Source organism: Nilaparvata lugens, chromosome 8 (genome assembly GCF_014356525.2).
Source record: "Nilaparvata lugens isolate BPH chromosome 8, ASM1435652v1, whole genome shotgun sequence".
Taxonomy (NCBI): domain Eukaryota; kingdom Metazoa; phylum Arthropoda; class Insecta; order Hemiptera; family Delphacidae; genus Nilaparvata; species Nilaparvata lugens.
The window spans coordinates 41,521,814-41,536,310 of NC_052511.1; the positions used below are offsets into that span (position 1 = coordinate 41,521,814).

Genomic DNA, 14,497 nt, shown 5'->3' on the forward strand with positions numbered 1-14,497 from the left:
ATTTTGCAAATTTTCTATTTCGATTCTCTGAAAAAAATTGTTTTAACGATTTTTATTAATACCGGTATCATAGATAGTCGTCAATTATAAGCTCTTTCAAATTACTGGTATGCGTCTCTTTCCTAGGAGACTAGCAAGGGCTATCACATCATCCTTTAAAAAGTAACTTGTGCCCGCTTGGTAAGACATAGGCAACCCGCATCACAAGGCCTCAATTCCAAGTGTGCGGATACACAGCGATCCTATTACATCACAGATAGCATATTAACCAGACCCTGAAGGGGGAAGCATTTCACAATATTCAATGGCAGCTTTGTCAAAAACAAATAAATAAGAATCTAGTGAATCACATTACATTTTTTTCAATATCTAGAAAATATTGTGCAAGAATCCAAATTCCCATTCATATTTTTTTTATCAATTTGTTAGGTTGGTGTAACTGTGTAACAGTACAACAAAATCAGCTGTAGCAGAGTCGAACAGCGAACAGTCGAGTTTTGATTTCGTCTGCTCTTTTGCAGTTCGCTTTGTTTGTAAATTTGTGAATACAAAATACTTTTTTAAATTTCATCAATAGTTATAATTATATCGGTGGGAGAAACGTTATAATTTCTAATCTCATGACACACTAAATTTATAAGTGATATAACGTTTTGAAATGGCTGAGTCTAACACAACTTACAAAGTATTGGTTTTGGGCGACTCCAATGTTGGAAAAACCTGCCTTGTGCACAGATATTGTGATGAAACTTATTATGATACATATACTGCAACTATTGGTGAGTTCATTCTCAACAATACATTACATTCCTTGCCAAGTAATCGCATAAGTTTTTATTTATGTTGTATCATTAGTGTAGCAATTTAATGCCAACAAAAACAATAATAGCTTGTATACCTAATGCTGTTTGACGATATTTAGATAACTCAGCTATTATATAATATTTATTTTTTAAATGAGCCAATTATTACTTGTAGCTTTTCAAACTTTAAGCTTTTTAAGTAAACTATTACTTATTACTCATAGCCAATTATTACTTGAAGGACGCTGTCAAAAGAAGCTATAGGCCTATCCCAGTATTTCTACAAGCTATCACCGCTATCATGAAACTTTTTCTTGTGTTTAATTTTTCAGTAGTCCTATAATGTAACATCCTTCTCCTCTTACATAAACCAACATTTTAAAAAACACTAGTAATATTTTTTCCTCAACTCAAATAATCATCAGAAACGTTCAACTATTTTTATTATTACCAGGTATAGTCAGATCAATAATTCTAAAGCCGATTCCAATACAATTTAGTATTATTAAGCACTGGTGCTGCGGTGTATTAGTGCACTTCTCATTCACTAAACCAAATTTTAAAACTAATTCTTGAAGTTTTTTTACATCGTTGTGACTCAGCATCCAGTCTGTGGACTTAGCAGCCTTGCCAACTCAGCTCATAAATCAAAAATAAAATCCCTGAAATTTTTTATTGATTTCAAGCTAACATGGACAGGCCACATCGATGGAGTTTGACCCAGGCTGGCACGGGTAGTCTACTTACTTCATAGACTCGAAGTCCTCCTCAGCAGAAAAGATTTAGTGACGATGTACTTCGCCCTTTGTCATTTCCATCTTTTGTATAGACTCCTGCTGTAGGGCATGCGGCGAGTTGCAAGAGTGTGCTGATGCTCCAGAAAAAAGCACTTTGAGGGATCACCTCAGTGGGGCATCTTGAGCACTGTAGGCCAATCTTCGTTGAGCTGGTTCAACCGTACGGTCTTACAACTGGTATAGTATTTACTGTCCAGTCTGCTGCATGTCAAGGAAACCAAGGATAGTCATATGCTGAGAGCTGATCTTTATGCACATATCACAAGGAGACTTGAAATTATTATATCAATGATTAATAACATTGCATTTCCTCCAATCCATAGAAATGTAGCTTTTGAAAAAACTCCATTTTATTCAGGAATGAAACTCTATAATAGGCTGCCAACAAACATTCGAAACATTGAATCAGTCTATTCAAGCAGACAGTCAAAAAAATGTTATTTGAGAAAAGCCTTTACGCAATCACATAATTTTATTAACAAGAAAATTGATTTTATATATATATATATATATATAATATATATATATATATATATATATATATATAATTACCTTACTTAATGATACTTGACACTTCCTGAATAAATATTTTATTTTTCGATTGTATGTATTATAGTATTAGTATTAGTACTGACAAGTTACCTGTCAAATGGGATTATTCCCAAATTGATGTAATGTAATGATTATCATTAAATAAATAATAAATAAAATTGACATACCACGCTGCAGAACCAACAAGAGAAAGGACTCATTTCCTATCTTTGCATTTGTACAACGACCTGCCTGTTGGTGTGAATAGCCTGCAGGGTATAACGTTTAGAAAGCGAGTTGAGACCTGGCTGAAGAGAAATCTATTCTACGAAGTATAGGAATATTTTGATGAGCACAAGCTTAATATAGTTTGACCTGCCATCTTACATTTTTGTCGCCATCTATCCAGTAAACTGTTCATGGATGTAGTAGAGGGAATTTAGGAAATATTGTACGTCCACCATTGATAATCAGTTTTCAACATTGTGATCAATCAATTTTATCTGGTGCAATACAAAATCTTGGGTATCAAACATCTAAAGTATTCACCTTCAAGATACGCTTCCTATAAACCACTGTTGCAATAATAGTATTGAATTGCTAAAGAAATGCTTTCTGTCTCAGGGCAAAGAGTCCTTTTCCGTGTTCATTTTCGAAAGCAATGTATAACTATAAAACTTAGTTATTCAAAATTAATGTCCTAATTTCAAACAATTATATTTTATTTTAATATACAATGCACACAAACCAATTTCACATCAAATTACTCAGAAGCATCAAGTTTATGGTGGTGTATCATGGGTGTTCTATGTGCCCTCCTTTTTAGGCGCGGACAACATCTACAGAAAAGTAGGTTTCAAACACCATGGTTCGTGAAAATTCACTTGAACGTTCACTGAGGTGAATCTCCTTCATGCTACACTGTTTGATGAGGGTTTTCGATCCCCCATTTACGTCGATTGACTTTGACGCTTACAGGTCGAACTCATCACTCGACTCCGGCTTACCATAACTCATATATTTTAATTAATAGAAAGTCAAAACCATGATGAGCTACACACTAGAGATAAAGTGTCTACGAGGTCAGTAGATTAATACTGAGAATATAAAAGAGTCAGGTAACTGCATGAAGTGAAATAGAAAATCAAACTAGGTACCTCATTGCTATGAACTAGATTCACCTAAAGCAGAGAAAACTAAACTTATACGGAGAAAAACAAAGTTGTACATTTCAAGCATAACCAGAGAAAAGTTATACGATTGTGTATAAAACCATAGAGAAACGATAAGCTATTTGTTTGTCTCTGATAAAACTCATAAGATTGTTTTATTCTTAAGTGAAAGTTCCTATAGTGAAGTCCACGTAATAATGGCAGTGTTTGATTGGCAATGGTATTGCTATCCTTGTCTATCATTCAACAAAGCGGATAGCGCTATCTCTTTTTCGCTTTGCTCTGTTGCCAGATCGTCTTTTAACATTGTATAATTAATAATTAATTAACAAAATATTTCATCTTAATAAAGAAAATTCATCATACGATTATTGAAAAATATAATTTTCTGCTTAATAAAATATAATTGATTATTTTAAACGAGAATGAACCGTTAATATTACATCAATAAGCCTGTATCAGCTACCGTTTATAGAAGGCATTGATAAGACAGAGGATTGGCAACGTTTTCTCCCATGTTTCTTCACTGCCATATAACGTGGAGCTCACTATAGTAAATGTTAACAAACCATGGTGTATGTACCTTTTGATGTTTCAGTGAGTAATTTGATGTAAAATTGCTTTGTGTGCATCGTTTTAAAAAATAAATACAATTGTTCGTAATTAGGGCATTCATTTTGAATCACTCTGTATATTAATATTGAATGTTGAAGTTTTTAAAACTAAGTCTAGGGCCCAGACCACTGAGCCAGTTCTGCTCCACTGATTTTAAATCCTATAAAGCAGAATAAAACTCCTTTGATATGAATATACACAGGTCATAGCATTAAAACGCAATAGAATATATTTTCCATTTGAAAATAGTTCTTGAAGAATTGAGATTAGTCGTGTTGTGATAAAATGAAAGGGTTCTTGATATATTCTATTGTGTTTCAATACTTCCAGTAGCCCTGAAAATAAGAATGTGATTATATTAACTTATGTATTTATTCATTAGAGCAAACAATACAATAGTTGGAAAAGAAAAAACAGATACTGGATAAACTAGATTATCTTCCGTAAACTTATGATAGCTCACAATAATTGACAACAAAATAATTCTATATGTTTCTATATATTATTCTAAAATAAAATGGAGACTGTTATAGTGGGATTCACTTGAAACTGTCAGCATTCCTTATGAATAACATAAGTGCTTCTCATTCAATTAATGCTGACAGATTGAAATGAATCTCAGTTACAATGTACTGGCAGAATTTTTCCTTATGAATGCAATCAATGTTTTTCATTTAACCAATCATTCTGACAGGTTATATATCTTACTATAATATCATTGCTTCCCATTTACCCAATGCTGTCAGGTTAAAATTAATCTTACCATAGCTATTTGATTCAAGAGATCAGCTGGCTAGGGCTAATTGTGTCCCAGTATACTTGCATTATTGAGCACCTTTGTGACCTTCTATGTGTCATTGCAATTTGCCGGGAATTCCCGAGTAAAGACTCCTCTCACTCCCATTCCCTACCTCTCTCCCCTCGTAACCTTTCCCTATTTTCCCTCCTCCAGCCACCCACTCTTGCCCTAATTCCCTGCGGCTCCAATCCCCCAATGTTGTTGTAGTTTCAGCCGACCAATTTCGCATTGTTGCCATTGATTACCTCCCTTTTTATATTGTATTCCCTTTGCGTGTTTTGTTCAATTGGTATGAAATCATAACAGTGCGTGATGACGATCCATTTCAACAGTTTAATTGTGTCCCTTCAACAGTTGTCTATTATTGTGCAATCTGCATGCATTCATTTTCCTTTGGAGGGAGTTGAATAGCAAGTGCATTGTTATCAGGCAATAAATCATTTCGTTCGTGTATTATTTCAAATGGATGAATGAAATAAACTTACTTGAAAAATTAAATGATATCGAAAAGTTCTCACTTCAAATATAACCTAATCTATATTTTATATGTTATATCTCTTAAGGCTACCAAACCTGCATTCTCACACCACAGTGATAGTGAAAAGTGAAAATATAATTATAAAATATAATCTATAGGTTTGATGGTCCATTAGATTCAATAGAAGTACTAGAAACCGGTGCTAAGAGTTTATAAAGGGTTGATTTTTCAAAATTTATATTTTATATTATATATATCTCTAATACTTTTCTCTATTTTGACAGGCATTGATTACAAGCAAAAAATCATCACAGTCGATGGAGCACGAGTGAAATTGCAAATATGGTATGTACCATGCAATATTTCCTAAACTTTAATATCAATATGTATTTATGAAATATAATTATAGTACTTTTTTGAAATTAAAAAAATTAGCCCTGAATTCATACATTTCAATCAATATGTATATTTGATCCATCAGGATTTCATTCTAATAAAAATTCTCATAATTCTTTTTTGGCCCTATTTAATTGCAAAATTAACTTCAAATTCAATATTGAAGCTGTGCTGAAATAACAAATTAGGACATCAATTCATGTGCATCTTTCCAGGTGTTTGTTTCGGAAGTCACTTCAATTTATGAATTCGATCATTTATTAAGTGATCACTCACTTATTACACTTGAAAAACTGCTTAAGAATTGATTAAGCGCTTCTCATTTTGATCTAGTACGAGGGTCATTTTTTGAACCTCCGATCACATATCAGTAACAAGATAGTAACAAGCGGTAGGGGGGTGATTTTTACAGAGCTTAACAGCTAGTCATCCCCACCAAACGGCCAGTGATCTGTGTGGCTAGATCGTAAATTTTTATCGAGTTATAGACTCCGAAACATGGTCGCCCCACTTTAGTATCCCGCTAAGCTTCCTAGCCTTATTCGTTTTTGCAAGCAAAAGGCTGTAATTCAACATAGCTTGGATCCAACGAAGAATTATTCAAGTTTACGCAGGAAACGTTATAAGTGATGATACTGTGGGTGCATGGTGTCGGAAAATTTAAGTCAGTTGAAAGGATTCTTTGTGATCCATGACAACTCGGCCTCACACTGCTGGTGTAACCAAACGGCTTCTCCAGCAAATCAAATGTGATAATTTCGATCAATCACCATGCAAACCTGACTTGGCTAATGATAACTTATACTATTCCCCAAACTCAAGACATGACTTTGAGTGCAGAGCTTCCAAACTAACGAGGCGATCAAACGTCGTAGTCTACTTTTGGCGGCAGCATTTCATGAAGAGGGTTTTGGTAGGCTGATCCACAAGTATGACAAATGCCTCAACTTTCACGGCTATTATGTTGAAGAATAATAATTATTTTGAGTATCTTTTAGTGGAAGATTTATTCTTTTATATACATTAATTTGTCCTCTATTTATGGCCAATCGGAGGTTGAAATGGCCCTAGTATTTATTTTTGCCAATATAGATGAATGCAGAGGCTTTCTGAAAGAGGCCAAAAGCTCTGAATGGGCTGTAGCACCAAGGAGTAGTATTAGTCTATTCATTCATATGTTATATTTGTGTGCTGCTTGAATCTTTAGTTGTAAGGGTACTTCCATTTATTATTAGCTTTTGTCATAAATTCAATATGAGTACAAGTCCAGCTCTAAAATTGTATGGATAAAAATTGACTGATTTGCACAGGGATACGGCCGGCCAAGAGAGGTTCAGAACTCTAACGACAGCTTATTACAGGGGAGCCATGGGAATACTTCTGATGTACGATGTAACTAGAATAGAGTCCTTCAATAACCTTTCTCACTGGATGCACGATATTAAGGAGGTTTGTACCGTACTCTCATGCTCATTTTTGTTATCATCCTTCTGTTAACTAAGACTGTTAGTCTTATTTTCCATTGTTTTTGGGACACGCTTATCAAAATATGAGAATTCTCATCAAATTTTTGTTACTATCCTTTTGTTAACTAAGACTGTTAGTCTCATTTTTTGTCCTCTTTGGTGCTCGCTTATCAAATTCTGTTTAATTCAATTTTGAAAGCCCTCAAAGAATACAGAGTATCCCTGAATGGAAGACCCCATTTCAAATAGATTGCTTTGTGAAGAAGAAAGTTTCATGATGGAGGAAAAACACCAACAAAATTGTTTGTCAATCAAATTAATCATTTTCACATAACCTCTAGACCGTGTATTCTAAATTAAGGTTTAAAGCAGTTTTGGGCAAATGTCTGGTTTTCAACTGAATTGTATACGTACATGAATAAATGAGTGAAATTTCTTTGTTTTCTACGGTGGAAATAAAATTCCTTATTCATTCATGAACAAGCTGCATACTGCGGGTGCTCTTTCTTAGCAAGAGAATAGAATAGAAAGAACGCTGTATTATTCAGGTTCACACAATACAATATTTTAAAAACATACATTTACGGCCTGATTAAACAATTGCCAGCCGAGATATATTCTTAAGAGTAATATGATTTGAATAACAAATAAAATTATTGATAATGAAAGAAAATGTTGATTGTTCAGAATGCAGTGGCGGCTCGTGTTAAGGTTGCATGGTTGCACAACCCCCTTCATTTTGATGATAATAGATAAATTATTTTTTAGGAGTAAATGAAGTGACTGAATTCTATTATTATCTCAATTACTGATATTAGCTTCACAATTTCATCATAATCCTATAATAAGAGCAGCAAACTGTAGAACGTGCACGCAGTTCACGCGAAATCAGACGCTGTGGTGGAACTGAATATTGAATATAGCATTGGAGGTTGCAATCCTCCTGCAACCAAACTCATGTACGTGCACTATTACTATGTATATTAGTAGTGTGATATATTTTTCTAATCGAGCCCATAAGACCAATGTGGTGGCAATTTTTCTGCAACCATCCGCTTGAGGCGCTAGCAGTCCATACCACACTAGATGTGAAATTACCCCCTACCAGATTCTGATCAATGTGAAAGTCTGCTATCTGCTCTCCCATGAGTATATAATCTTTTGATGGGGCTGTAATATAATAGTATAACAGCCTCAATAGCATGATGTAATAATTTATCATCATGATAAAATAACATTATAATAAATATCATGTTCAATTGTTTTGATATTTTCGAAACAAAACAAGTAGGTCCAATAAAAAATGGACTGTCCTGAATTATTTTTGTGTCGTAATATGCAATCTCCATTCGTCCAGGAAACATGGAATATAGAATAATTATTTATCATTTTGTAAAAAATTACATTGTTCATCTTTATCAGAGTTGAAAATTCTCAGCTGCCAATTACGCCATATTTCACTTGGAGAATGCTTTGTTTGGATGGGCTTTTATTGCTGTGTAAAGATAGAATCAGAAATTGAATAAATATCTGTTTTAATCATTAAGTTGAACTCTCACCCGCCTCCCCACACATCAGACGCGTGTCAATTAAGGTACCAGTTATTGAAGATTATATTATAAAAACAGCACAGCAACCCCCAGTATTTTCAATCACCAGCCGCCACTATCAGAATTACTAAATCGGATTCTACCCTTAATAATCTTTCTTCCAATAATTATTTGCCATCAATCTGACAAAAAAGTTTTCCATGCTCAGATAGATACATAGATAGATAAATGACTTTATCCACACTTCTCAATATTAAAAGTGATGTGGGCGAAATTGAGGCAATAAGAGCCCTCTCTTCCACTTAACCCCCAGCTCAGCATAGATAGTCAGCCGGAAAAGTTGAAACTTATATACAATTTTGTTCTAATTTATTACTCTGTTATTTTTGCAGTACGCTTCTCCTGGTGTTGTTATAGTATTAGCTGGAAATAAATGCGACGAAGTGTCACAACGAACAATTGCTTACGACAGTGGACAGAAGGTAAGATTAGTCCAAATTTATTTAATTTACATAGATATTTGTTGGCAAGAATATAAGAAATAATGTATTTTGAACCAGGTGATTCATATTATGATACTTCTTATTATTATAGTTGTGAATAAATTAATAATAGATTGTAAACTCAGCAATATTACTCTCTGAGTTTTGAAAGAGAGCTCTAATAATCTAAGAAATAATTACATCATTATCTCTAGCTTACTGATTCCCAAGTTCATTTTCCTTCAAATGTGTATAATCCGTTGTATCAAGGAACGTTGTTGCTGATTAGGTAGATCATAATTAGTTACATAGATTATATCTGCATGCTTCCAATCATTAATGTTGTGAATAAATTAATAATGCTGTGAAACCTCAGTGATTCGACCTTGTTTGTATCATTGCAAATTATCCATAATTGGAATATACGGTCATGTATCTCCTACATAAGATACAGTAAGAAATAATATGATTAACATATTCTTCGTTTTTCCGGAGTCCCATGGGTTTCGAATTAATGTGGTCTCGTTAAATGTATTCTCACTACTTGTTAAAAAATAATTCCTTAGTCCCCTTTTGTTTTAAAAAAAAATTTGATATAAAACACAATAACAACTAGTTTCGGTTTGTTCAATCCATTTTCAAGTTTTTCTTTAATATTTTTTATATTTTAAGTTGGTATTGTATTTTATAGAGAACGTTTTTAAAAACCAAAGGGTACTATGTAATTATTTTTAAACTAACATATCAAGTAGCCCTGATGAAATAATAGATTAGAAAATATTTTTACTAATATATTTGTGAATTCTCTTCTGTTTTTACAAATAAAAGCAAAAATTCAAATAAGTATAGATATTTTATGATCCTTCAAATATTGATATACACCACACATTACACATTTCCCCTTTTGATTTACACTTCAATTTTCAACTATCAACTGTTTGGTTCATAAAATGTCTAAATTTTTGTCAATCTACCTACAGAAAAATAAGCAAGCTAGTCTTCTTCCAGCAACCAAACACTTATGAATTATACTAGTGTGCATATTGTCAGTTTCTTTTATTATGTTTTATATTTAACTCTATCAATTTCTTTTACAGATGGCAGAATATTATGATATGCCGTTCTTTGAGGTGTCTTGCAAACGAGACATAAATATCGGTGAAGCATTCCTAACTTTAGCTAGATTAATTCGTGATAATTTAAGTCGTCAAAAGGTGAGCATGTTCGAATAAAATTAACTAATTGAATATTTAATTGTCATGTAACAAAAGTTTGAATCAAACATTTTTTCCGTATGGACAAAGCTTTCAAAATAACTCGAGTAAAATCGATTAATTAGAGCTACAATAAAATGAACAAGTCATGTTTATTTATTTATTCATATGCAAATACAATCCAGATAAAACAACAGGCATTTGCCCAAAACTGCTTCAAACCTTAATTTGGAGTACACAGTCTAAAGGTTATGTTACTTACGTAACCTAAATGATAACTTAATCCGCACAAAATTTTGAGTCCAAAAAATGTATCTAAAATGTAAAATGTTCTCGTCTGCAATGGTTTCTTAGCTGTTGAATTATTCTATCCCCAATTATTATTTCATAATCATTTCTATTGATGATTTTACAAAATTAGAGTTAGTGGGCTATCACATTCAGCCAACAAGATGATACAGTCTTATGATCATTTTTCCCAATGATTAACTTGTATGTTCTCAATCACCGATTCTGTATGAAGTGCCAAATTTATTTCTTGCCAGATAAAAACTTGAATTAAATTTTACATTGTCAAAACTGGCAGAACATTCAATATTAGATTTGAAGATCACACAATTGTTGGAAGCAATCCAACGAATCTTTTCACCTTAGCAGAACCCATTATTTACCCTAACTATGGTGAGGTCCACGTTATAATGGCAGAGAAGAAAGATAGGAGAAAAACGTAGCCGATGTCTTGTCAATGCCTTCTGTAGACGGTAGCTGATACAGGTTTATTGATGTAATATTAACTCTCGTTTAAAATAAGTATATTTTATCAAGCAAGAAATTATATTTTTCAATAATTTCATAATGGATTTTCATGATTAAGATGGAATATTTTGTTAATTAATTATTAATTCTACATTTTTAAAAGACGATCTGGCAACAGAGTAAAGCGAGAAAGATAGCGCTATCCGCTTTGTTGAATGATAGACAAGGATAGCAATACCATTGCTAATCAAACACTGTCTTTTTAATGTGGGCCTTACTATATACTTGCGTATCCACCTGGATGTTTTTGAGATTTGACAATTTGAGATTCATAAATATACAATACTTCAACCGATAAAAATAAAATCTCAAATTAACCTTTCCTGCCAAAATAACCAAATTAACTTTCCCTGCACTACAAAATGTTGCCAACTCACTTGAAACCCCCCATACTTTGTCTTTCCCCTCCACCACTCCCACTCGTACTATAAAACCTCTCTTTGTATTCAAATTCTAATGAAATTGTTTATATCCCATTGAAATAACATTTCACAAAAATGGAATACGTTATCAATGGAAGAAATCGTACAGCCTACTATTGATCAGTACACGAGAAAAAGCTTATAATTTAGCTATCACCATTTTAACTTATTGTACAAGTATGCAAAGTTACGTTTTCTCGTCCTCACTTAAACTAACTTTCAGAATACTTCATTTGTTGCAACAATATTTTATAAATTTATTAGCTTAATAACTTTATAATATTTAATAACTAAATTTAGTTCGTTTCGATCAAGGTCTATAGATAGAGTTCATGACACCAATTTAGTTTGAAGCGAGACTCAATATGTCTAATTCTTATTATATCAACGTTTACTGCACTATATATAGGTACTATAACTTCTTAAATGTATGAATTCTATTGTACATATAACTAAATTTAGTTCGTTTCGATCAAGGTCTATAGATAGAGTTCATGACACCAATTTAGTTTGAAGCGAGACTCAATATGTCTAATTCTTATTATATCAACGTTTACTGCACTATATTGGTACTATAACTTCTTAAAATGTATGAATTCAGGTCTACTCATTATTATTTATAAAATAGAATTATAGTACCTTTTTTTAATTTAATGAAATAATAGATTAAAAATACAAATTATAACAACTAGTTTCAGTAGTCTACATCTTCAGGTTTTAAAAAATAAATTTTAAATCACATTTAAGGTACTATAACATCAAACTAGACTATAATATTTTTACTAATAACACGTTAATCAGCTCATCAGCTCAGACTAACAGCAAGTAAACAAACTTCTTCATTATGGCCGCGAGTCCAGAACTTTCTTTGCTCCTCCCCCTCCCCTCTTTACATAGAGACGTAAAGTCTTGTTGGGGAATTCCGGTTATTTTGTGTATATTTGTCCACATGTCATATTGTAAACTGCAATTCTGTGGAATATTGTAAACTTTTTATAGATCTTGATTTTGATAAGTTTCTATAGTAAGTTTTTCATCAGTTTCTATAAATATATACATGCTTTTTTCCTGTTTGTGTGACTTACTTTTGTTACTCAAATTATTAAGTGATCATGATTTAAACTGTTCTTGCCAATACGAAACAATTGTCGGCCACAAACTTTGCATTGATTTATTTCACAATAACTTGCTTATTTTCACAGTTGGTATAAAGTGTCAAGTGTGATCTTAAGTATAGAATCATTAAATTTGTCATTGTTATTTGTGCAGGAATCTGCTCCGGACAAAGAGCAAGAGAGATTCACGTTACCTCTTCAGCTGTCACTACAGAGCAAGGAGGAGGAATCAAAATGCTCGTGCTAGTGGCACATTTGGAAAATATCGTCGATGGAACGGGGAGGGCAAGAATTGTTTCTTTGGGTGATAATCCCCTACATTTTTTCAACTTCTTTGAATGCGCTTCAGAATCAGGTGCAACGCCTAATAAAGTCATATTTGATCGAGCCTTCCGACACTTGGGACTCCTGGTGATATCGGCGCCACCTTGCCTAGAGGGGTTCGGCCTTAGAGGCGTTCAGGCATAATCCCACGGATGGTAGCTTCGCACCATCGGCCGCTCGGCCGAGTGCGTGAACCAAATGGCCGAACCTGCGGTTCCTCTCGTACTGAGCAGGATTACTATCGCAACGACATGTCATCAGTAGGGTAAAACTAACCTGTCTCACGACGGTCTAAACCCAGCTCACGTTCCCTATTTGCGGGTGAACAATCCGACGCTTGGTGAATTCTGCTTCACAATGATAGGAAGAGCCGACATCAAAGGATCAAAAAGCGACGTCGCTATGAACCGCCACAAGCCAGTTATCCCTGTGGGGATAATACCTTCTCTTTGTGTTATGATAAGTTATGTATTTATGTATTTATTTATTCATATGAAAATACAATTCAGGTAAAAACAACAGGCATTTGCCCAAAACTGCTTCAAACCTTAATTTGGAATACATAGTCTAAAGGTTATGCTACTTACATAACTTAAATGATAATTCGTACACAATTTTGAGTCCAAAAAATGTATCTACTACAATTTTGAATTTATCAGATTGATCAATTTCCAAATACAAATCCAAACAAAACTCTTCCTTCACAATTGCAAAAAATATTGAAATTTTCACTCAAATCCACAAAAATTAAATTGTTATCAGAATTAGTATTCAATGATTTGCAGTATCGAAGGTATTTTTTATTGTTTAGTCTTTGGCTAACAACGGACGAAACGTAGGGTTTAAATGTGACTAGAAATATTATCTGCTGCTGCCCTCTCACATACTGCAATATCTCATTTCAACATGAAGAATCTTGCAAATTAATGTTTCCTTATATCAAATCTTGTTAATAATTAACCTTCCTCATTTCGGGGAAACATGATTATCTACAATTGAAACAATCTTGCGAATGTTTTCATGTGTTATTTCATGTTAACAATATACTTACCTCTTTTGCAACAAAAGAATATATTGTTAAGTAATGTTTCCTTATGATATTATGTCTTGTTGACAATAACCCTTTCTATGCTGGGAAGCATGACAATGGATACAATCTTGCAATAATGTTTTCATGTGTTATCTCAGATTAACAGTAAACTTATCACTTTTTGGGGAAATCAAGAGTTGTTTTCAACTTGGGAAAGTTCGGCCCTCCCCAAATGAAAGTCCTTCGCCACGAGCTAGTGATGAGAAAAAGACTTTTCGATCTACGACAGTGTGTTCGTCAAAAGTAGCGCAATTTGATACGCATATAGCTTTTAAAGCCTTTTCTGTAAAACAGACTGAATATTTCTACTACTAAACCGGCGTTTCAAGCAACGTGCTTCACTGGTTGCCTAAAGTTTTCAACTTCAGTTGGTTTCTCCAAACCAGGTTTTTCAAACAGTTAATAATTTATATTATGGATAGTTTAT

At 33.3% G+C, this 14,497-nt stretch overlaps 1 protein-coding gene across 1 annotated transcript; it reads left to right on the forward strand.

Moving 5' to 3' along the window:
• The first annotated feature begins 480 nt into the window (after positions 1-480).
• LOC111059241 (ras-related protein Rab-13) lies at positions 481-13,011 on the forward strand. Its single transcript, XM_022346864.2, has 6 exons — positions 481-779; positions 5,480-5,540; positions 6,902-7,040; positions 9,000-9,089; positions 10,187-10,303; positions 12,811-13,011. The coding sequence occupies exons 1-6, from the start codon at positions 659-661 to the stop codon at positions 12,901-12,903; spliced, it is 621 nt and encodes a 206-aa protein (XP_022202556.1). The 5' UTR covers positions 481-658; the 3' UTR covers positions 12,904-13,011.
• Positions 13,012-14,497: the final 1,486 nt, after the last annotated feature.